Source organism: Trichoplusia ni, chromosome 16 (assembly GCF_003590095.1).
Source record: "Trichoplusia ni isolate ovarian cell line Hi5 chromosome 16, tn1, whole genome shotgun sequence".
NCBI classification, from domain to species: Eukaryota; Metazoa; Arthropoda; class Insecta; order Lepidoptera; family Noctuidae; genus Trichoplusia; species Trichoplusia ni.
Genome location: NC_039493.1, coordinates 6,508,084 through 6,530,664, shown reverse-complemented (window position 1 = coordinate 6,530,664; position 22,581 = coordinate 6,508,084). Strand labels below are relative to the sequence as shown.

At 35.1% G+C, this 22,581-nt stretch overlaps 2 protein-coding genes across 3 annotated transcripts; one reads left to right on the top strand and one right to left on the bottom strand.

Annotated features, from left to right (window-relative positions):
• The first annotated feature begins 71 nt into the window (after nucleotides 1-71).
• On the top strand, nucleotides 72-11,286 carry LOC113501761 (EF-hand calcium-binding domain-containing protein 1). Of its 2 annotated transcripts, XM_026882987.1 has the most exons (6): nucleotides 72-139; nucleotides 4,441-4,669; nucleotides 7,799-7,898; nucleotides 9,806-10,068; nucleotides 10,399-10,521; nucleotides 10,829-11,286. In XM_026882987.1, exons 2-6 carry the CDS (start codon nucleotides 4,458-4,460, stop codon nucleotides 10,929-10,931), a joined length of 801 nt encoding a protein of 266 aa, XP_026738788.1. In that variant the 5' UTR covers nucleotides 72-139; nucleotides 4,441-4,457; the 3' UTR covers nucleotides 10,932-11,286. The 2 variants fall into 2 exon arrangements, with proteins under 2 accessions (XP_026738788.1, XP_026738789.1); XM_026882988.1 differs by lacking the exon at nucleotides 72-139 and having other exon boundaries at nucleotides 3,973-4,669.
• A 73-nt stretch (nucleotides 11,287-11,359) lies between these two features.
• LOC113501760 (epidermal retinol dehydrogenase 2-like) lies at nucleotides 11,360-21,710 on the bottom strand. The gene is made up of 7 exons (XM_026882986.1): nucleotides 21,633-21,710; nucleotides 19,298-19,445; nucleotides 16,381-16,532; nucleotides 14,519-14,696; nucleotides 12,339-12,524; nucleotides 11,798-11,980; nucleotides 11,360-11,481 (listed from the first exon to the last, which is right to left on the bottom strand). Coding segments are annotated over exons 1-7 (927 nt in total). The 5' UTR covers nucleotides 21,635-21,710; the 3' UTR covers nucleotides 11,360-11,403.
• Between the last annotated feature and the right edge of the window lie 871 nt (nucleotides 21,711-22,581).

Genomic DNA, 22,581 nt, shown 5'->3' with positions numbered 1-22,581 from the left:
GAAAATTGCGTTTCCAAGCAACGTGGCAAACATCAGTCGATACACCGATATACCTACGAGTAACGTTGTACCCATTGTAAATCACATGTTATACTTGTATGTGTGCTTGTTGTCAGGGGAATATAGTCATAAATCACAGGTCAGTACATAGTCAATGTAGACAGTTTATCTATGTAGTAAAGTGCTCACGTTAACAAAGTTCCGTGGGATGCTTGATCGATGCATGCGTGGCGTTAAGGAGGATAGTTATGTTATACAACCTTTTTCGACGATGTTTGAGGTTTAAAGCTATTAGTATTCTTAAATTGAATTTTAAAATATTGACAGTCCCATTATTGGTTGCTTACTTTCGTGTAAAGTAATGGTTGTTGATTAGTTTAATTTTATCTAGAGGTTAATATTATTTGATGTTTGGTTCTGTACCTTATAATGTCTACGGATATATTCGTTTTTTGGTAAATAGTTCCAAATCTATACTTCTATACTAAGATATAAAGCTGAAGAGTTTGTTTGTTTGTTTGAACGCGCTAAGCTTAGGAGCTACTGGTCCAAATTCATCGAGGAAGGCTTTAGGCTATAAACCATCACACTGCGACTAATAAGAGCGAAGATAAAATTAAAAATGTGAAAAAACAGGGCAGTTATAAATCATAAGTTATATCGTCTACCCACGGGGACGAAGTCGCGGGCAACAGCTAGTTAAAATATATGGGGACATATTGAGTTTGCTTTCTGCTCGGTGTCAAAAATCAACGAAGAAAGTCATAAGGCTACGTCATGCTATACATTAGATGGAAGCTTCCTGGTGGAATTACATTTCATTTATATGATTATATATCGTTAAAAATTGAATGTCTTGAAACGGCAGCGCAGAAACACAACCAAATAGATACAAAAAATAGTCGTCTATAATTCAGTCCCGAAAGTATTTTAACTGTCTCTAGGATATACTTCCAATATTACATTTCTAGTCCGTTTATACTAATTGTATCAGTCAATCAGTAAACCCTATTATTATAATATTATTTATGCGGCAAGCAGACAACATTAGCACCTAACAATACTTCAGTTATTTAAGAAATACCTAACTTCCATAAGGTAGCTTAGCTTAGAGATACTTGTGTCAGATAGAAATCTGACACAAGTATCTCTCTGTGCCCGTAGACTGTGTTATGACTTTAAATTTATTGACACGTGTATACGTAATCCCATAAACCTATCATAGAGCCCCCCCCCCCCCATAAAATCCGCAAAACATTTAAAAAGCATACAAAAATACATTTATTTGATAACGTATGAGTACATCGCGTGTTCAGTTAGGATTCGAATGCAAATACTATCATGCATTGCTCATATGAATATCGATACAATCTCTGAAGACAACGTAAAAATACCTTTTAAGAAGAACTGAGAGCCTACTGCCACGTAATATTACCTACATATTATTATAAAGTAATATTATTGAAATTGTCAGAGAGAGGTGAAGCTCTTTACCATAATATAACTGCCAAGATATTATTATGAGTTGCTTGAAAACTTAACATTTTATGTAATAAATGATGAGAACCCCTTCTGTAGGGGATGATGATTTTTTTAGGGGCCCTCTTGGAGTTTGATGCGTAATAATGGACACGTATTCTTCTTTTGTCCAAACATAAAATGATAAAATTACAATGAATGGAACTTGCACGTGACACCACGATTGTGTATAATTTTCGCAAGCCCCTAAACTCAAAGTAGTTTATCTTTGTCAATGTTTGTTGTTCAGGAAAAGGCAAAAATACGTGTCTAATTTGTTTTTATTATCTAGCAGAGGAAATCTATCATCCCCTATTGCCAAATTGTTTATAGTACCTAAATCAGTAGTTCCGTGTAACCAGAGAATTGTTTCGGTTTCAAACCACACGAAATTGCTGACATATTTCGGTAGATATAAGTCATTTTCAGATAACCATCGCTCGGGAAATATGCGTGGGAACTACTAATAAATCCGTAATTCCATACACATATTACAAAGTCAAAATGAAAGCACGAATTATTGTGGGCGCTGTTGGTAACTTTGTTTCGTAGTAACTTACAATCCTGTGACATTTAAAGGCAAAATAGGTAAATAATAGTTAGGAAACATTATAAAAGCTAAGCTAAAAGCAGGATATTTTACAAATAAAAGCACATAATATAAGGTATCCTAAAGGAAAGGTTACTAATAAAAAAGGCATTTTCATACGGCTTTGCAGGACTTCCCTAGAGTTTTTTCCGGTTTGATCAAAATATCGTACTTTTCAAATAGTGATCTGCCTAACCACCAGATTTTCAAAACCCAATTTACTGGATAACACAGTATTTCAAAGACTACTGGCCGATATTTAAACCCTACATAACAACTATGTCTCTTCGACTTACATGTATGTTGCATTATCATTACAGAACCAGACGATACTTACAAAAACAAAAGCTATTCACATTCGCTCTATTTTTCGTTACCCGCAATATAAGTACTAATAAAACCAGTTTCTGAACACATCACCTTTCAGTGACGCGCACGGTACACATAAAACATATATTTTATGCCCTGTCTTTGTATATTGCGTGATTGGTGCCCTTTGAGTGACACGTCGACGACCGCATTCACCCATCGAACTTTAATCGGGAAAATACTTCGAAATTGTAACGATATGAAATATGGGGGACAGGGACATGATTAAGTAAGGATGGGGTGGTTTATTACGGAAATTAGTTCCGAAAAAACGGGGTCCAATTCGTCGTTTGTAAAATACTATTATGCTTTCTCGATTTTTTTTGTGAATGGGAACTGATTTAATGATAATTATTATAATCATGTTGACTCCATCGCGACTAAATTACAACTAAATAACCAAAATGACTCGTCTACGTAACACTTAAGTTCCATTCACTATAATTCAACTAATTTTACGGTGACGGTAAACAAAAACATGTATCCAATATTCAACGACGTCAAAAACAATTATGTTACATCCTCATTAAGCTTAGATTGTATTTCATTATTTTTTCTCCTTCCCTTGTTCCACATCAATTAAATTTCATCACGATAACTATTTTACTTCCCACCGTCATAAGGACTTCGTAGGACTACATTATTCCTCTTTCTAACATACCCACACAATAAAGTCAATTTCTTCTTTCCGATTGACCTATTTCTTCCATCATTTTTACACGGCACATACACAAATTCAGAACACAAAGGGTTGGAGCTCACACAAAATCCCCAATCGACGAACGAAATAGACAAAAGATTTTGATCGACTATAATCTACATAGTACCAACTATAATGTATTATTATACATGAAAATGTGCGTCAGTTCCGTGGGGTTCTAATATAAACAGAATGTTACAATAAGCGATGTTTAGCGTGCCATCAGGCCGCACAAATTGATGTATGTCGGTTGACTTAAATGTATCGTTGCAATCATATTGGAACTGGCGACCTGATTGGGGTAGCATGTGACTATTTCAGAAATAGGGGTGTTTTGAAAACGGTAAATTAAATTGTTGGTTTTATTATTTGAGATATTTTTAACGACTCAAGTCATGTTGTTTTTTCTATTTCGTCACTAGAAAGAATGTTATGAATTAATTAGGCCTCAAAATATTTAGATACTTACTCAAAATATTTACTACAGAATTTGGAAATAATTGTCGAAATACATTGGTAGATATAATAGCTGGTCATATCCTTAAAAACAAATATTTTAGTCAAACAATATCTCAGTAGGTACAACTCAACTTCATTGAAAATTTCCTTTTCATTCCCACATCTATGTAACTTTAAAACTCCTCCACACTCACCTACGAAACTTTCAACCCTATCCATCAGTGAGGTAGCAACAAACTTCGTAATTAAGCTTTGTATCAGCTCGGTAATCGGCAGTCGGTGCCTTCCACCAACTATTTGAACTGGGTTAGCATTAGCACATTACACAGCTAAAACTATGCATGTCCGACTTAATGGGCGACGGTGGAATCACAGGAATTCTACACGATTAAGTTCAGCGGTATGAAGAACTCATTTTGTTCTGTAGGGTCGGAATGTTTAAAATGGGAATGTCGGTGACGATTATTAAAATCTCCTTGCTTAATAAAAAATAGTTAAACAAAACTATTTTTAACTAAGGTTTTATTAATTTTATGAAATTTTCACGTTTCCAAATTATATTCATAAATACTGATTAAGATACATAAATGTGAATGTATACATGTCATAATAATAAAAATTTCAGATATCTATGAAAAATTTCGTTATTTTACTCACTAAGCTTTATATTCAAATCCAATACCAATTCAGAATCCACGACATAATTCCTATACTTAACACAACTAAATTGACAATAAAAAAAACAATTGAAGTCATCGACATTACCTAACTTCTGATTAATCATTATTATCATCCTATCCTCCAGTCGCGTCGCCAGGTGTCATGACAGAAAACAAGCAGATCAGTATGGCTGCCAGTGCTATCGCTCTCCGAGGAGTGCGGCTGTTCCTGAACGCCGGCAAAGCTGCTGCAGACCGTCCCCAGACACAGGCAGCACAACCCGCCAAGTCCAAGCGCAAGGAGAAGAAGGCAGTCGGCACGAAGCCTCCGCAGAAAGTTTTTGAGATGCTGTTGAAGTCTTCAAGGTTTAACAAGTAAGTCCCCTTTTCATACCATTAGTATTGCTGTCAAAATACCAGATGTAATTTGCTACAACAAAAACATAGTTGACGAAGTTTGTCCTTCAAAAATTTGGTGTCCAAGTAGCAAGTAAGTAAATAGGATTTCGTCTATAAACACCGCCAGTTATTTAATGTTTTAAATTTTTATCCCTAAACGCAAAAAGAGGGTTGATATAAGTGTGACGCGTTTGTTTGTGTGAATTTCTGTGTAATCATGAGAAACGAATGAAGGGATTTCAATTGGATTTATTTAAAAGTTGTAGAGTTTTAACAGTCAGAGTTATTTTTTTTTTATTTACTTCTCTTGGATTTCTTATGCTAATTACAGCTCTACCAAACTAGAAGTGATCAAATTGAAGACGTCTAACTTTGGTTCTGACATATGCACTTTCGGTTTAATTACTTTGTAGACGAGGTCTCAATTTGGCTGTCAGCTGTCATCTGGAATGTGCACACTACACTCCCTAGTACCGAGAGTTAGGCTGCAATTGTACTAGGTGTGCGAAATCTAAAATTTGTTTTATAGAACTTATTGTATTACTACATTTCCCAAGGAATTGAACCTATTATTATTGCTGAAGTGATTCTATTGGTCGCTAAAAGCGCAACATTCACATCGGCAAGTGGAAGCATAGCCTTAAATTTGGGACAAACTATTGAGACGTTAATAAGTCGATCTAATACATTGGCTTATTGAAGCAACACATGAAATACTATTTCGTCGAAATTTCGTAATTTGTTTCCGCTTTTTGCTGTACGTATAAACAAGAGACCAAAAAGTTTTTCATCTTCGGGATCCTTTTTACACAGTTATGATCATAAAATTAAAACCCATAGACGTAGTTTCCATTAAAAATGCTAACCTACCTTATAATTGCAACGTTGATAGATAATAGCGATAGAAACAGACAGAAAGAAGGTAGCGATGGTGTTTTGTCACGGTATGACTAATGTCTCCGAACCTGCTACCTTGACAGTCATTGTAAATGGAATCGTGTTTCAAATTATTGAGTCACGTGATATAACGACCTGCAGCCTACTGTTTGCAAAATGTTGTTAACTGATATTTATTTTGTTTTTCCTATAATAAGGCAGATGTTTTCGTCGAGGTCATAAATTAATACCAAGGTATTAATAATTAAAAAAATTGCACGATGGGATTGACATAGTTGCAATAGCGTACTAAAGTCCCTAAAAATAAATTAGATGAAAAAAAACATAGGTACGAGTATCTCAAAGTTAGCATACATTCATGATGAATTGCTTTGCATTTCCACGCACCGACGACTTGCTTGAGACACCACATCATTGCAGGTTCAGCTAATATATAACTAATTGAGCAATATTCATATAATTAATCATTTTTAATTTAATAATAATCAAAGGAATCCAAACACCTTTGTACTTACACTCTTATTTTGTCTCTTTTTAATTGCATTTAATTTACAACAAAATGTTTTAAATGATACTACGAATCGGTTTGAATATCGAGCAAAAGCTTACAGCGAAAACAAAAATATGACTTAAGTACCTTAATAAAAACCAAAACAACATAATCAGAACGCATTACAACCCATTAGCGATAAATGAAACCATTGAGTCAACCTATAAACGATCGAAGGCATATGGGGCAACCCTTCGCTGCTCAGTCAGCCAGTAGGGTGACTGGGGCCAACCGCGGAGGTCGTGTATCAACTATAATGTAGCCACGATGCCTAATAAAAAGTTAAAAGAAAAACATCTCGACGCTTTGTATAGAACAGTGCATTTTAATAAGTGAGTTTAGAAGGTTTTTTTTTTATTAATTTAAAAGTTTTGACATTCTATCCTGTTATAAACTTTTTTGCGTTCACTTTTTTGTGTCAGTCCCAAAATGAGTTTTGAAATTCGAATGTTTTGATAGTTTCGTAATTGACAACAAACTTTTTTTAATTTATTGTTTTTCGAACATGCAATGACGAGTAAGTTCTGAGACTGATTGAGAGGCATTCACCATAAAATTTTCTTTCGGCACACGTCATTTCGACTGTAATAACAATGTAAAACTACACTAATTCTAATTTGATAGTAAAACCTACTTTTTGGTGTTTCAAGCCAGTTATACATACAATACTAGGTATAAACAGATTCGATAGGAATCCTATTTTACGAGGGAATCCGTTGTAACTGTACGGAGTTGCGTTGTTATCGTGAAATGGACAAATAATTGTATTCAGTGCTTGTATGGACTCGGTAGGCATAGACATGGTTTTACGAGCCACGGGTATTGGGGTACCGTAGTCGCTTATTATAGTTATATTTGTGTGGTTGTGTATGTTAGTTAGATTTTGAATTGGAATTACTGTCAACAAGGCAGGGAATAAGTTGTAAACAGTTCTTAATGAGTTTGTGTGGTATAAAATAGATAATAATGCCATAAAATAATACTTTTCTCTTTTTAAAATGACTTTTCATAATATGTCAAGTCTGTCTGCGAAATTGAACAAATATGTCCTTTTGTGTTTTTTACGCTTTTCATCTGTTTAACAAACCCTCAAAAGTATTCGGTCCCAAAAAAAAAAGATGAATTTTAAAACCAAACAATTTTGAAATGTGTACAGAACCCTTCGCACAACATTATTTTAATTTGAAACTTTACTTTTCGTTGTAGTAGGTTTTCTTTCTGAAATATTATATATTCTTTCTGGTAATAAGACAGTGTTTTATAGTCTTCAAGCAGATTTATTAGGGTTATAAAGTTGTTTCTTTAAAATTCTGACTTAGGTATATTGTTATACGGACTGCAGTTGCTAGGCGGAATTTTCTTCTGGGACCCGTGCGTGTGAGTTTTCATAATTGAAAATATGTGTGTGTCAACTTGATGGTGCGCTCTCTTGTCCGCTGGTTCTAAATCAGCCCACTGTGTGTAGGGTGGCCAAGGCGTTCAGTCCAGTCATCCCAGTTCAATCCAAAAGACCAGAAGTCTCCTGTGACGAATGTGGAAAAGTCATATTGGGGTCCATTTCAAACGTTCTACACAAGTACACATCCATAATGGAACCGAGGAAATCTAGTCTGTATAGGCACAACACATTTTTTTATTTAAATCCTTTTTTTCCACAGGCCTGAAATAGAGGCTCTCTACACGATGTACCGCAAACTGGTGGCGAGCGCGCAAGCCGCTGCCCCAGCCACTGCTATTGGACACTCTCCTAAGATTGATGTGAGTAGCTCTACCTACTGTAAATACATTATAAGCAATTTATATTACAAGCAATTCCAGGAGGACCAATGATGGGCATGTGTTTCAGGCCTATGCATATCAGAATTATCAGAAAATTACATATTATAACAGTTGCTGGAATTTAGACCTGTAACTATGTGCATAATAATTCAATCTTTGAAACCCTAGTTCACATAAATACTTAGACCTTTGTTTAGTCCTAGCTACTGCATTAGGTTAAGTAACCTGTAATGGTAGATTAGTGTGATAATTAAATAAATAAATTATACCAGCCTATATATGTTCCACAGCTGGGCACAGGCCTCTTCTCCTATAGAAAAGGAAACAGCATTGATCACGACAGAAGATTCCAATATTTAGAATCACGATGTTGTCAAGTATTAATGGTGCTAATTACTGAAGGCCTACCACTATTTCTTAACGGAAGCTTGTTAGGGCTATGTAACTACAAAGTAAAGAGCGGCATATCCCAAACCAAACACTTTCTCTTTGAATGTTAGCCCTAAAATCAGCGGGAAATTAGCAACAAGATTTGGTTTTAACCCTAAAAACGTGAAATACGTATACAGGGTGTTTGGCAGAAGAACTTTTAGACTTATACACTTTAAAGTTAAGAAAGTGGTGAAACAAGAAGAAAGAAAAAAAATTATTTAAAAATATCCAGTGGGCCAGGGCCAAATAAATTAGGGCTAAGTGAGTAGCAGATGACCCCACCTATCCACCATTTTCGTATGTTCAACGTTCTGCCAAACACCCTGTATAAGTTGCTTTACGCACACTTAGATACAAGTTCTAATAGTTTTTCCTACATGTTCTGTTCTGACTCACGCTATAAATAACAGACTTGACAGAAGTTTAATGTAGTAGGTTTGTTCTATTAGAAAAAGTTTGTGTAGCGAAAAAGTCAAAACTAGGAGAAACTTAAAACTTGTTCGGCAGAATCAGTGACATATTTACCAGATACGTCAAAAAGCAAAGATGATAAAAAGTAATTCACACAACCTGAAAATTTTGTCTTTCAAGTAAAAGACATAACTACTTGAAAGTAAGTGTTGACGAATAAACAAAAAACAGCAGTCCAGTGTGATTAATACGTCGTACGAATAATCTAAAAAAAATCTTAATTGTTCATCCATCACATTTAGTGCAGGAGAGCCGTTGCAGGTCACGTAAACTTTGATGACAAAAGTCTCTTGCACTCCTAATAACAACCGCAAAACAGACGAAATAATTCAAGCTGAATGGCTTTAAAACTAGTTACCTACATACGCAACCTAATTCTGCCCCCTGCATTCATAGAGGCACGCAATGCAAGGAATTTGTAGAAGATAGCTTCCTGCCCTCGGCGGTTAAACTGCGGTGTTATTGCCAATAAACTGTTTCGAATATTACGATCCTCGTGAACTACCGCTCAATTTTTATTTTCTACTATATTTGAGTACCTCAAGAATTATAGTACTGCAGTCAATGTTCAATAGAGGTGCTTAGGTTTTATTAAGTTGCAAATTTAGCGTAGCTTAATACATTATTGAAGACAGTGCGGTTTCTGAATTTTAGAACAGTTCACGGACGTTTTTGGACGACAAAAAAAACATATTTTTGAGGAGTGAAATAAATATTCTTCGCATTCATTTGTTATATGTAAAAAATAGCAGGTGATATTAAAGTTATAAAAAAGTATACGTTTAAACACTTCATTATTCTTTTTATTTATTTATATATTTTTTATCTGTGAATGCTCATTGTTCTTATCCCTATATAGTCATTAAATGGATTGATAGTACACAAAAATAATCAGCTGATCAATTTTCCATCCAATATGGAAAAGTCTTACCCAGAATTCTGATGTTTTACTGGTATAAGAATTCAAAGCTTCAATCTTCCAGGGTATAGACCAAAGCACGTTCCGCGACGTGATGCACAACACCTTCGACTTGGTGACGGAGGAGGCGATCCTCGAGCGCATGTGGATGACGTGGGAGAGGGGGGCGGTGGGCGGGGAGGGGGCACTGCGCTTCGACTCCTGGGTCAAGGGGCTCAGTGTGCTGCTGCGAGGGAACACTGAGGAACGTATCACCTACTGCTTCAAAGTCTACGATCTGAACAACGACGGGTTTATTACTAAGGATGAAATGTTTTTGTTGCTACGGTAATTTGTTTGTCTTCTTCTTTTAGCGTTAATTCTCCAAATTAGTGAAGGTTAGCAATCAGACTATTTTAGTACTCCTTGTCAGTAGCTCGGTGGTATCTAAGCTCTGATAGGCTAGCTATCCCGGTTAACCACTTGATGTTTCTAACCGAATCGCTTAATAAGTATCTACAAACAGAATTTAGATTTCTTTTAATTTTTTGTAAATAACAAATTAATTTAAAAGATTAATTCAAATTGAATCTATGCAAACTCACCATTTTACAGTGTTTAAAAGTCTTTATATCGGAAACTTGATAAATATGCAGTGTGCTTCGGTCTTTGTTGTAGGAACTCGCTCCTCAAACAGCCAGGCGACGAGGACCCTGACGAGGGAGTGCGGGAGCTGGTGGAGTTAGTTCTGAAGAAGTTGGATGTTGACAAAGATGGAACTGTTTCGATGGATGATTACAGGTAACCTTGATACTGATTAATTGATCTAGAGAAAAGGTACAAACCATCCTATTCCAGCTTATGTGTTTGATAATACAACCGTCTCCAGTCTTCTGAGTCATAATCAAAGAAATGAACATTTGCTTCATACGAAGCGGTGTCACCACAGATGACGCAAATTTTTATCTCAAACTAGTCAAATGCATACGTCACCGGCAAAAACAAATTTCAAGACAAACTAGTTTTGCCTAGGCTAAACTAATTTCCCCTGAAATCGGGTTTTGCTGGTAGCCCATACACCTGTCAACATATAATTATTCATTTACAGACAAGCGGTAGACCAGGAGCCTTTACTTCTCGAAGCATTTGGACAATGTCTGCCATCGAAGAGGCATTGTACCACCTTCCTCAAAACACTTGCGAATAAGTGAAAGTTATGCGTAACGTTATTTGTTAAATGTGTTATAATAATTTTAAGAATATATGAGATAATTTAAGAATTCCGCCGAAGCGTTTATAAGAAGTTAACTTTGTGATCGTTATGATTTTTTTTAGGGAAGTAAAATATTTTACGTAGATACTCGTAAGTATACATGTCTATACGGAAGCAATTAATGAAATTCAAGGAGCTTTTTATCATGTAGCAACTATTCCCTAAAAGTCTTGGATCTAATCCAGTCAATCTTAAACCTACGTGCAAACTTACTGATCCTCGAAAAACATATCTTCAAAGAAAGTTAGCAATGTGAGTTGCCTTGTTCGTTGAAAATCGTTTGAAATAATAAGCCTAAGTTATTACTTACTACTGTCCCCCAGTGGACAATGATTTTCCATACATTAAGAAAAATGTCCGTAAGTTTATCAAGTTTTTATTTATTTACAAAATATTTGTTCACAATTAATTTAATCGTGGGGGTCCAGCCCGGTGCCGATGAAGTCAGTCAATATCCTACCACCTGCTGGCGGGAACAGGTTGAAGATCTGAAAATAAAATAAATTATATTATCTAGAAACTACAAGGAAGTACTTAAGCCGAGTTATATGTTTAACAATATTCTGGCTTCGAGGAGCTAATGAAATTAATCATCTACTACCTAAACGCCAAAAAAACTACTATCATGGATAAGAGAAATATTATTAAAAGTTTGGAAAATATACGAATACTACTTAAAAATAAATATAGAAACTGATAGGTCTTCCGGAATAAAGAAAGAAGACCAGAAATGTCATTACTAGTTTCCACATGATAAGCAAAGGAATTCTAAATTAAAGTTTAAAATCAAAAACACCAATGTACCTTATTAGTATAATACAAGTCGCTTGGGATGGTGATCTCGTGGTACTCCCTGCGGACGGCGTCCACGATCTGGTCGGCGGCCTCGCCCGGCTCTACTGTCTTCATGAGGCCGGCGAAGCGGATGCGGGGGTTGTGGCACAGACCCGTGTTCACGATGTACGGGCACACGGTTGTGAACTTAATCTGGAAGGTGAGAAGGTTGGTTTTTGTATGATTACTAGGGTGAGAGTCAGGTCGTGTGATTCAGATCTCTGATTGAGGATTGAGTTTTAGTGATGGAAGTTCAACGCGGAAAAATATATAAAGTTGCGTTGAACTCTCCTTATGTTAGAGTTATGTAGGTCATTCCACTTGAAGTAAATTAGCAGTAAAGTAAGTAATACTAAATGCCAAAGTGCAACACTTGTTGACAGCTGGATAAATTCGATTTGAGGTATTTCATTTAGTATTCAAAATGACATTTTTGACTTGAAAGAAGTCTAGTAGAGCCTTATAAGTAGACCACAAAAATCCAAGTTTACAATTGATTTAAGACACATACGCCATTAGTATCTCTGGGGTCCTCGTGCAGTTCAAGAGCCAGGGCTTCCATGATGCCTCTGACGGCGTACTTGCTTCCACAGTAGGGCACCAGGTTACGGAGCCCCATCTTGCCGGCCATGGAGGACATGGCGACGATGTGGCCTGAGTTGCGTTCCAACATGGCTGGTAAGAAGGCTTGGATCATCTGAAATAGTGCGAAGAAGTATTTAGGTTAGTTTCTTGCTGCACATTATCGGAGCAAAGAATCGTGTTCGCAACGAAATCGTGGCGAAGGCAAAGACGGAATTGAGGTGTTTTTAGACAGTCCCCAATTGTGTTTGATGATGTTGGGCTATCGATTAAACAGAGGTTGGTATAAAACCAGAATAATCTGGTTTGTCATTTATTTTTATATTGTTAAGTATTAAAATCGGTCGAACAGACAAAATAAACAAAAAAATAGTCAATCTGCCAACTAATATTTTTTTTATCATGTTAACCATGTTAGTTTGTAGTCCAGTTGGTCGAGTAAAGCATTCAGTTGTATACGTAAGCTTAACGCTAAAGCTTGTTTTGTTTTTTATAAACCGCCCTAGTCAAGTAATTTTTTGGAGTCTGCAACATCAATACGAATAAAATCGAATATGAGAAGTCACAGTCACGAGACTTATCAAAACGAGATGTCATTTAAATACATGTCACCGTCATTAATCGGCCGAGTTGTCAACTGTTTAAAAAATGAACCACTACTGACTTGTAAATCAACTTCTGGTAACGAACCTACAGACAATCAGCCCATAATTCTAATTGTTTTTCTCAATCACATGGAAGTCTTCATTAATTTAAGTAAATGAAATCCAAAAGAACAAAGGTTTAATGTTATGTCACAATCAGAATTAAGTCATGTCATGTATGGTGTAGCCATGGCCAGCGACTCGCTAAGTGATCTTGATAATCACAAATTTGGAATGCAAAGCCCTAAATTGAATAATTATAAAGCAAAGAATGACAATTATAAAAATTATCGTACTTAATTAACATTTTTGGCTACTCTTTGAGTAAGATGTCAGCATTTTTGCTTCGATAAAGGTCTGAATGTTTTGATAAACGTTTAATTGGTGTCATGATGGCTGTATTACTTTGAAATTGCTGGAGTAAGTAGGCATGAATTGAATAATTTACTCGTACATACTTGATTGCCCATTTGATATGATCTGATTTTGATAAGATTTAATGAAGCAGCTTTCGTTGTAAAGAATTCCGTTTCGCGGGGGATTACATGACACATGTTCAAAGAGGGTGTCTTTGACTCAGCAAAAGCCTTTGCAGGTCAGACAAAGAAATGTCAGTAGCGAGAACTTTAGCATGATAACTTAGCTACTCATATGCTGTAGTGAATGTTTTAAAGTATCATAGGTACTGGTCAAGTAAAAATATACAATGACACCAATGTAACCTTATCATGGAATCAGGAAATTTCGAGTTCCTAAAAGGATGCATACTGGCGATTTGACAAACAACGAACATACTAAGACACATTCTAAGTAGATCAAAATTATGATTTTATCATAATTGGCATATTTTTCTGAGGAATATTTTCAAGTAATTAGTAATGATAACACTTATCACGCTCAGTTGCCGTTACTAAGGATTGAATAGATATGAATGGTAAATACTTATGGTGACGACGTCAAAATGTACGAAACAAAAAGTTTTAATATCATTGCAATTGGTAATGATGAAATTATAAAAATGAAGATAAGTTATGAATGTACCTAATGACCGCGAGAATTTCTCTACCCATTAATGATTTCATTGGTTTATTTTTAACTTAGATATAAGAAGTTTTGCTATAGACATATTTAACATCAAAAGCTGTAGCGATGAGTGATTTATTTGGCGAGAGTACTTTGTACAACAATTTTCTTCTTCTATTCGTATAATGATGTAACCTAGTGTCTTAAACCGACCGTAGGGCTCTGGCGTGGCTTAACACACCTTTGAAATATTCTTATATTTTCTCATGACATTTTCCTCACACCGTTCTTAGCTACCTATAGTAACTTTGTAATAGCCCTTGAGATTTGATCCTTTGAGTTGGCAGTTGATAACGTTTGAGTTGGCAGTCATACCACTAGGCGGTATAATCACGATTCTTAATTAATAAATCAATTGGTGGCAGTGATGTGCTCAACTCACCCAAAGGTTTCCGTTAACATTGATGTCCATGAGAGTGCGGATCTCCTTCTCGGAGTGCCTGAGTACTGGCTTGCAGGGCATGATGCCGGCGTTGTTGATCAGGATGGTCACCTCTCCTACCTCTCTCTCCACCTTCTGGGCCAGCTGCATGACGGCCTCTCGGTCTGTGACGTCACATCTGGAATGTCAATGTAAGGTTTTTAACCAATATCTATTCTCATCGTCATCATCATCATCCACAGCCTTTATCCTCCCACTGCTGGGCATAGGCCTCCCCTTTCTCGTGCCTACTACTTTCTACGGTCCTAGCGCCTCATCCAGACTCGACCCGAGACCTTTATTGTCATCGACCCATCTTGATCCCATATCATTGCATATCTAGTCTAAGTAATTGGAATTAGTCTATTTCGAACTGTAGGTATGATACCTATGGTTTTTTTGCTAATAAAATCAGTAACAGACTATAAATGCTGTAGTGCACGAACACCACACGTCACTATAAATTCTGTGTCATTGTCACTCAAAACAAAGATTAAAAAACAATCACACGAATATATTACGTCACGCGCATAGATGACTTGAACTATTAGTGAAACTAAGAAACAAAGGAACATCTTGGAAAAGCAGGAATCTAATAAAAACTTCGGTCGCTTAACATTTGTGGAAGTTTGTAATACGGACGGAGAGACTTTCGATGCTGACTGTATCATTCCATTTCAATTTCGGTTCACAATTTAAAATTTATGAAACAAGTTACACAAAGAATGTAATTTGTTTAATTTTACAGATAGTATTAATAAACCTTGGACCGAATTAAAAGTTTTTAAGGTATTTAATTAACCATTCATACTCCTTTTATTCATTTTCAAGGTTGTTATTGCATTGGAAGGGTACTTGAGCGTGAATTAAGGATCCGCTTTTAGTAAATAAGGTCGGGAAATAATATTGTTATTTATGGCAAGGAGATTTACCTAACCTTGCTGAAATTGTTACAATCCAGTAAATACGAATGACATTTAAGAATTTATTCTCAATTAGCTGTATCGAGCATTCGCTGTTATGCTACAAAAGTATAATATGGTCAAGTATGAGGCGGACTTGCACACAAAAAAAAATTGGCAATCGTTTGTTATAGCGGTAACCAATAGTAGTATTTCAACAGTGAGATATTTAACTATCTCGAGATACAGCCAAGTGGCAGATGGACGGACAAACAGCGTAAGCTCAGTACTACGGTTCGATTTTGACCTTTTGGTTACGGACTTCTAAGTCTCGGGTTCAGGTTTTTGCTGCAGAATCTCGGATATCGTTTCACCTTCCACAATAACTATTCTAACGAAGAAATAGTTTTAATTATAATCATAATAATCCACATAATTCATTTAAGATTGATAAACATTTAATTCCTTGATATTAGTGAATTAATCGATAGATTAGAACCTAGCATGTCTACAATTTGTATCCGTCAGTAGATATGAGTTGGATCTTTAAAAACTATGTGAGCTTGTCTTAAAGCCCTTCGTTTCAAAAGCAAAGAGAGCCTTCTAACACAATGATTCTGCTGAGCCTTAAGACACGCGCAGTCCATTTTTATGCACTCACTATCCGTAAAGGCAAATTAAATTGGACTTCGCACACAAATTGTAATCAGAAGATGTTTTATGACAAGACTATTTTTTCATCTTAATCATCATTATTAATCTACTGCCAGCTTAAATATGCGTTAACTCCAAATAAAGAAGCGGTATGTAAAATATGACTTCACTCAGTACTTATTATAAAGTAGCATGACGAGGTAAAAAAAAGGAAAAATATTTTATCACAGGTATGCTCAGACTTTGTACATCTAAAAACAAGCTTACTCGTAGGTGAAGCCCTTGCCCTTAGCCTGTTTGATCATCTTCAGGGTATCCTCGTTACCCTTGGCGTTGATATCGATGCACACCACAGTTGCTCCCAACTTGGCGAATCGTAGCGCCACCTCGCGACCCATTCCATGACCGGCGCCGGTGATCTGCGGGAGAATCATTTAAGTAATTTTACTCTCAGATAATTGGGTTACATGAGTTCCTTTGTTTGTTTATTACATCATGTAAAATCGAGTTGATCCTAACAACGCATGTGTTCTAAGATTATTAAATTACTGTTTTCTTGCATAGTTAAGAAAACAGTAGGTATTTTGATAACTCGGCTACTAAACAGGGTCCCAAATAGAATAAAGTCCTACTGTTCATTCAATCCTTTATGCCAGGAAGCCTTGGAAAAAGGTTTAAAAAAGACTGAAGAGAAAGGTTGAAGAGAGCCGACGACGACCATCATCTGCCTAGTATTTTTTTGCAAATATTTTGGGGTCGGCTTCCAGTCTAGCTGGATGCAGCTAAGTACTAGTGTTTTGACCTGGCTAGAAGACCTGAAGACCTGGGTACCCCTTAGTAAGACTGCTTAGCCGAAATCCTAGCTTCTAACTATCCGTGACGATCTTTTTTATATTCAAGCTTTAAACTAAGGTTTGTATTTAATAAGCTTTTGTCTAATGTTATAGCTATCGGAAACATTACAAATACCATTAGCAGATAAGCATGCTTACATACTTAGTAAGAGTTCAAACTCCACTGAGCCCTAATTTATTACAGATAAGATATGGCCAAAAATAATGCGACCTTTGCATAGAAAGTCAGTTGATAATACATGATAATAATGCAATGTTATTAAAGTTAAGCATATAGTTATTACCAAGTAGTATACATTTACTTTGATTATTTTTATTAAAATGGGCTCCAGCACTGAGATATCTAATCCTTTCCCAAACATTCAAATCACTTGCACACTACATCCAATGAATAGGGGAGAAATACTATTATTTTGAGGTTTCTCATGACATGTTACGTAAATAATTTCATTCTTTCCGTTTACATTGCAAACGCAGACTTAAACCTACAGGATATATCAAAATTGTTTAAAATATTTTATACCACAAAAAGCTCTTCATAAAAGTCTGCGATGTCTTTTAAGCTTGACTCTATATATAACTATAACTATATTTTTTCAGCAATATTTTAATTAAATCAATGCATCAAAAAATTCATCGGCATCGCTGCCGGCTGCTATTTCTCGTGACCCAAAGGCTGGCTTTTACCTCGCTCAGAGGATTAGCATTGCCATTCAACGTGGCAATGCTGCCAGCCTTTTGGGCACACTCCCAGACGGCAGCGATGCCAAAGAATTTTTTAATGCATTGATTTAATTATTGTTTGTTTTTTTTGTATATAACAATAAACAAATATTTTCCATATGAAAAAAAATATATATTTTAATTTCTCAATAACGCTTATTTCGAAGTATGTTTTTGTTACAATGAGATGAATTTCTTATCAAAATGCAGAGAAATTAGTGTAGGTTGATTAGTACTTATTGCACCCGTGAAAAGCCGGTACGATTACACGATGCTTAATAAGTCAATGCTAAAGTTAATCGTATCATGTCGAAACACAATCCGTCTCATTATTAACGCTTAATTGACACAAATAAATCATTTTAATAGCTCATAAGACCTTTAAGACGCGTTAATTGTAAACAAACAACTTCATTTAAATTTTAATTGTTGTTGTTGGTTAAATCTTGTCAATCTGTTTTACAATCAAATGACGATTACAATCGAATGATGAATGTTTGATGTGATATAGATTATTCAGGTGAATCCCGAGCTTGTTTTAAACCTGGCTGTATTTTGTGAATGTAATTAACACCAATCAATATGCCTTATGACGATTCACCTTTAAACGATGAAATTATATATTTGTTTTGTTTTATCGTTGCGAAACCCTCAGGATAAAATAATTCAATTTCAGTCGCTAATCGTTTGTCTCAAACTCACCATGAATTATTGTCTAAACATGTTGTTCGCATATGTACAGTAAATGACATTAACTACTTGATAACTGAGTAAGCTAACCTAATAAGTTAAATTAGATGCAACACCTTAGAAATATTGAGGTGGTCACAAAAGGTTAAATAAAGTTAACATAAAGTAGATAATATCGTCTCCACAACAAACAACACTCATTTGTTTAAAACAACGATGCGTATAAACATGAAAATCACACTCAGCAAAATCGATTCACAATTTTCCGACAACACTATAGTTATGTACCTTTCAATCTTTGAAAAAGTTAAAAAGTTAAAGTGTCATAGATTCAACCGCCCTGCAACGTTTATTGTTAAATACGCAGAAAATAATATATCGAAATGGATTTTGATTTTGATTGATATTAAAGACAAATAATGACAAAACGTAGTTTATTAAGCTAGCTTTGTTGGTAAAGTAACTATTGCATATTTAGTGCGTATGAACAGTCGCATGTACAGGGTATTAATTATTCCATTACATTAGTTGTTACATGTTCTTTACATTTTCGGCCACAAATTACACAATCACGTAAAAATATTAATTTGCCAACGTAGGTCCCTTTGCTGAGTACAGGAATCATCTCGTATAGAGAAGGTTGAAGTTTAAAGAGATTGAAGAGAGTTGGTAAGCGTTATCTTAGTCAGCTCAAAGTTAGGTAGCCCAATTATAGACAATGGCAACATGTTATATACCATCACACATATGGGTAATAGAAAGAGTGAAGTAATGAAATATATAACAAAAACGAGGAGAAAACATTCACACTTTAAACTATTAATCCGAATAAAAATAAATCCTAACTTATATCTCCATAACACCGCAGAGTAAGTACCGCGCAAAAGCTAGTATGATAATAAATCTATTAAACTTACCAAAATGATGTCTTCATTAACTTCCTTAGGGGTTGGAGGCACCACAAATCTGAACAGCGCCTTCAGAATCTCGAAGATTAGACGAAGATGCGTCCATATTACTTCGAAGAGAATACGGATCGCCGAAATGATCTGCGGTTCCTCAGCCCTGGAAACGTCCATAGTATTTAGCACAAGACTTTATTAAAGATATAATACTTGAGAACTGCCTGTTAAATTTACGAAGTCTCGAAATGTAACAGGCGCCCAACTGTATCGAGGTCTGGAAATGAATTCAGATATTGTTAAACTGAGATTATTTTGGAATAAGGTAAGGATGTGTGCAGATTGTGTTTTTGGACTTTTTTGAGTATATTATAAACAATATTTTTAATCTGACGTCTGAATCTCGTTTTTTGTGCAGAGTTTATTACTTTATTTACAAAATGTTAATTAACGGCTTGAAAAACATACCTACACTTTAAAAAACAAAACAAAACTATTTAAAACATGCTATCTACGTAATCTTTGACATTGATTTATTTTATCAAATATTCGATAATTCGTAATTAGGTGGGTATTAAAATGTGTTGCAATCTCTGAAGTCTCTTTACAAGTCCCAAAGGTAATTAGAACAAAAATGTGGAATAGAGACACCGCTCTAGGGTATATATAGCACTGTCACCCTTACACCACAATATTTCTGCGATAATATCTTTTTATTAAATCGCGGGTCTACCGCGATTTAATATATTATAGTAAAAAATCTAAGTCGGAAGATCTATTCTAATTAAAACCTTTTTTTGTGAACAAAACCTTATGTACTATTCGACGGAGATTATGACGTAGCCGAGACCTTGATAAATAATTAAAAAAGTAGTTCTCAATCGAGTCGCCTGACTGGTTACCATTTTATTAACCAGTGCGACTGATACCTAATACAAATTTTTTTTTTATTTCGACTTTGTGTTTAATAACATAAAGCCGAATTTTCCACAACATTTGCAATGTAATTTTATTAGTATAATGGCTTCCGAATCACAACATGTTGTATATTGTTTGATAATTTAATAAATATTTTTTTTTTTGGAGATTGGTTTTTGCCGAACTTTTTGGTTATCTTTCCATCGGGATTGTCCGAAAAGGGTTACCGCTTGCTGAATATACAACACGATTTAGATGGCATTAGTTTGAAAATCCTTTCCGTTTAACCCAAAGCAATAATCATCATTTGACGATCTCCCAACCGGGAAAGAATGAAGTTTTGGGTATGAATTAAATTACGGAGAAAAAGATGGAAGACGTTAGAAGAATAAGTAATATTTGGACTATGAGGGACGGATTGGCGAATACCAGGTAGTTTATAAACACCATGGCTTGAAAGAGAAATAGAATAACAAATGTTTGCTTTGTAGTTCTATTTCTGCCCTTAGTATAGTTGACTCAGTTCCAGTTTCCAAAAGGATAAACAATGACATGTTGTCAAAACTTCTATGATTTGTGAAACGAAAGATTAACGATCAATTAAAGCGTTTGACATGAGTTTTGACAGCTGTAGCTATTGCCCTGACAAAACCAAAAAAAAAAATACCGTAAAACTTAGAATTAACCAGAATTTTAACCTCCACACCCCAGTTCCAATCAAGCAGTCAAAGTTTGAGGCCTGACATTTGTACTTTGACAGGATATTAATGACATTTGACAAATGCCATTCCTGACACGATGACGACTTAAAATTTTGGTAATTATTGAACTGTCAGCAATTGGCCTTGTTTGTCAATCTTTATGATATTTTGAGAGTTGATAATTATGCTATTTATATATACATAAAAGTAATTCTGTCTTTCTGTTAAGCTTTTACTTAAACTACTATACCAATTTTGAATAAACTCTGAAGACTACGTTTTCTATTGTACTTTTTTATTTTACATTTCAGCGATTTCAGCTATCATTGACCGCAACAATTGGCCTTGACTTTACACTTTAATCATTATGTTAATAAAAACAGTAAATAATAAAGTCGTCTGAAGTTTAGTGCACTCATGCGTGTGCATTCAAAGTTTCATTAACTAACTCATAAATCTGACGAAGACAATTAGACACCGAGACAACGACTTGACGTGGTTTTTGAGGCATGGAGAGATTCAAAATAAAATTACCAATAACCTCAGAAAGCAAGACCAAAATCGATATGTTTTTTTAACAGGGGTCCTACCACTGAAAGTGTTTTTGTGATGATTTGATGGTAGGCCCCTTGAACTTCCGCACAAGTCTTAACATTACAATCATTAATAGGTACTTTAGATGTTTATAAAAAATGTAACAAAAAATCGTAATAATAAATGTATGAACTTACATGTTATCAGTGTATGTTCCCCTTAGCTACTAAAAAAAAGTGATTATAACCGTGTGTGATATGTCCTGATAAAGTATTCTGTATGTTAGATTAGCGAGCCAGAGATATCGAGGTGTTAGGCAGTTTACATACATGCGACTGTCTGGTGATAAAAGGTACTTTGTATAATAGATATTATAGTAATCCCAGCCTATATGTATTTAAAGTACCATTGCTGGGCTCTCGTCCTAAATAGGGAAGGTTTTAGGCATTGATCAATACGCTAGTTCACTGCGGGTTGGCGAATTCCGATACGAAAATTTTGAATCCAGGTTTCCTCGAAATATTTTCTTTCATTGATTATCAGTTTATTTTTATATATATATATATCCCGCCCTGTCACTCACATCTTCAAAGTCCAATCTTTAATTACCATTCAATACGAGATCCTACTCAATTTAGCTAATATCTAATCTGTAACACACAAACATTGGTTACCAACATGTCTACAAACACTGGCCACCAACAAGTACAAACATTGATCTGCCAACATGACAGTCTTGACAGAAACATTTAAGATAAAAAGGTCGTTATTCCGGCTTCAAGTTACATCACTAGGCCACATAATTAATAGTACCGGTTCGTTGGCATAATTTTCTAAACAAAGTATTTCGAAAGAAAGTTACGAATCTATTAGTTAACACATGCATGTGTTAGAATAGAATTTAAACGGGTTCATTATAATTTGTTAATGCATTGAACCGAAATTATATGAGTTTTCTCCTAATATTTGTTCAACAGATTCGGTGTAAGTTATAAGATGTATTTCAGTTTTTCGTAAATAATTTAAGTCATTACTTTAAAAAAAATAAAAAACAAAACTTCGTGCAGAAATGCATTTGTTTAAGAACAAAGGATTGATAAGGTCCTAACTACTGTCAGAAATAATGATAAAAGGTTTATAAAGATA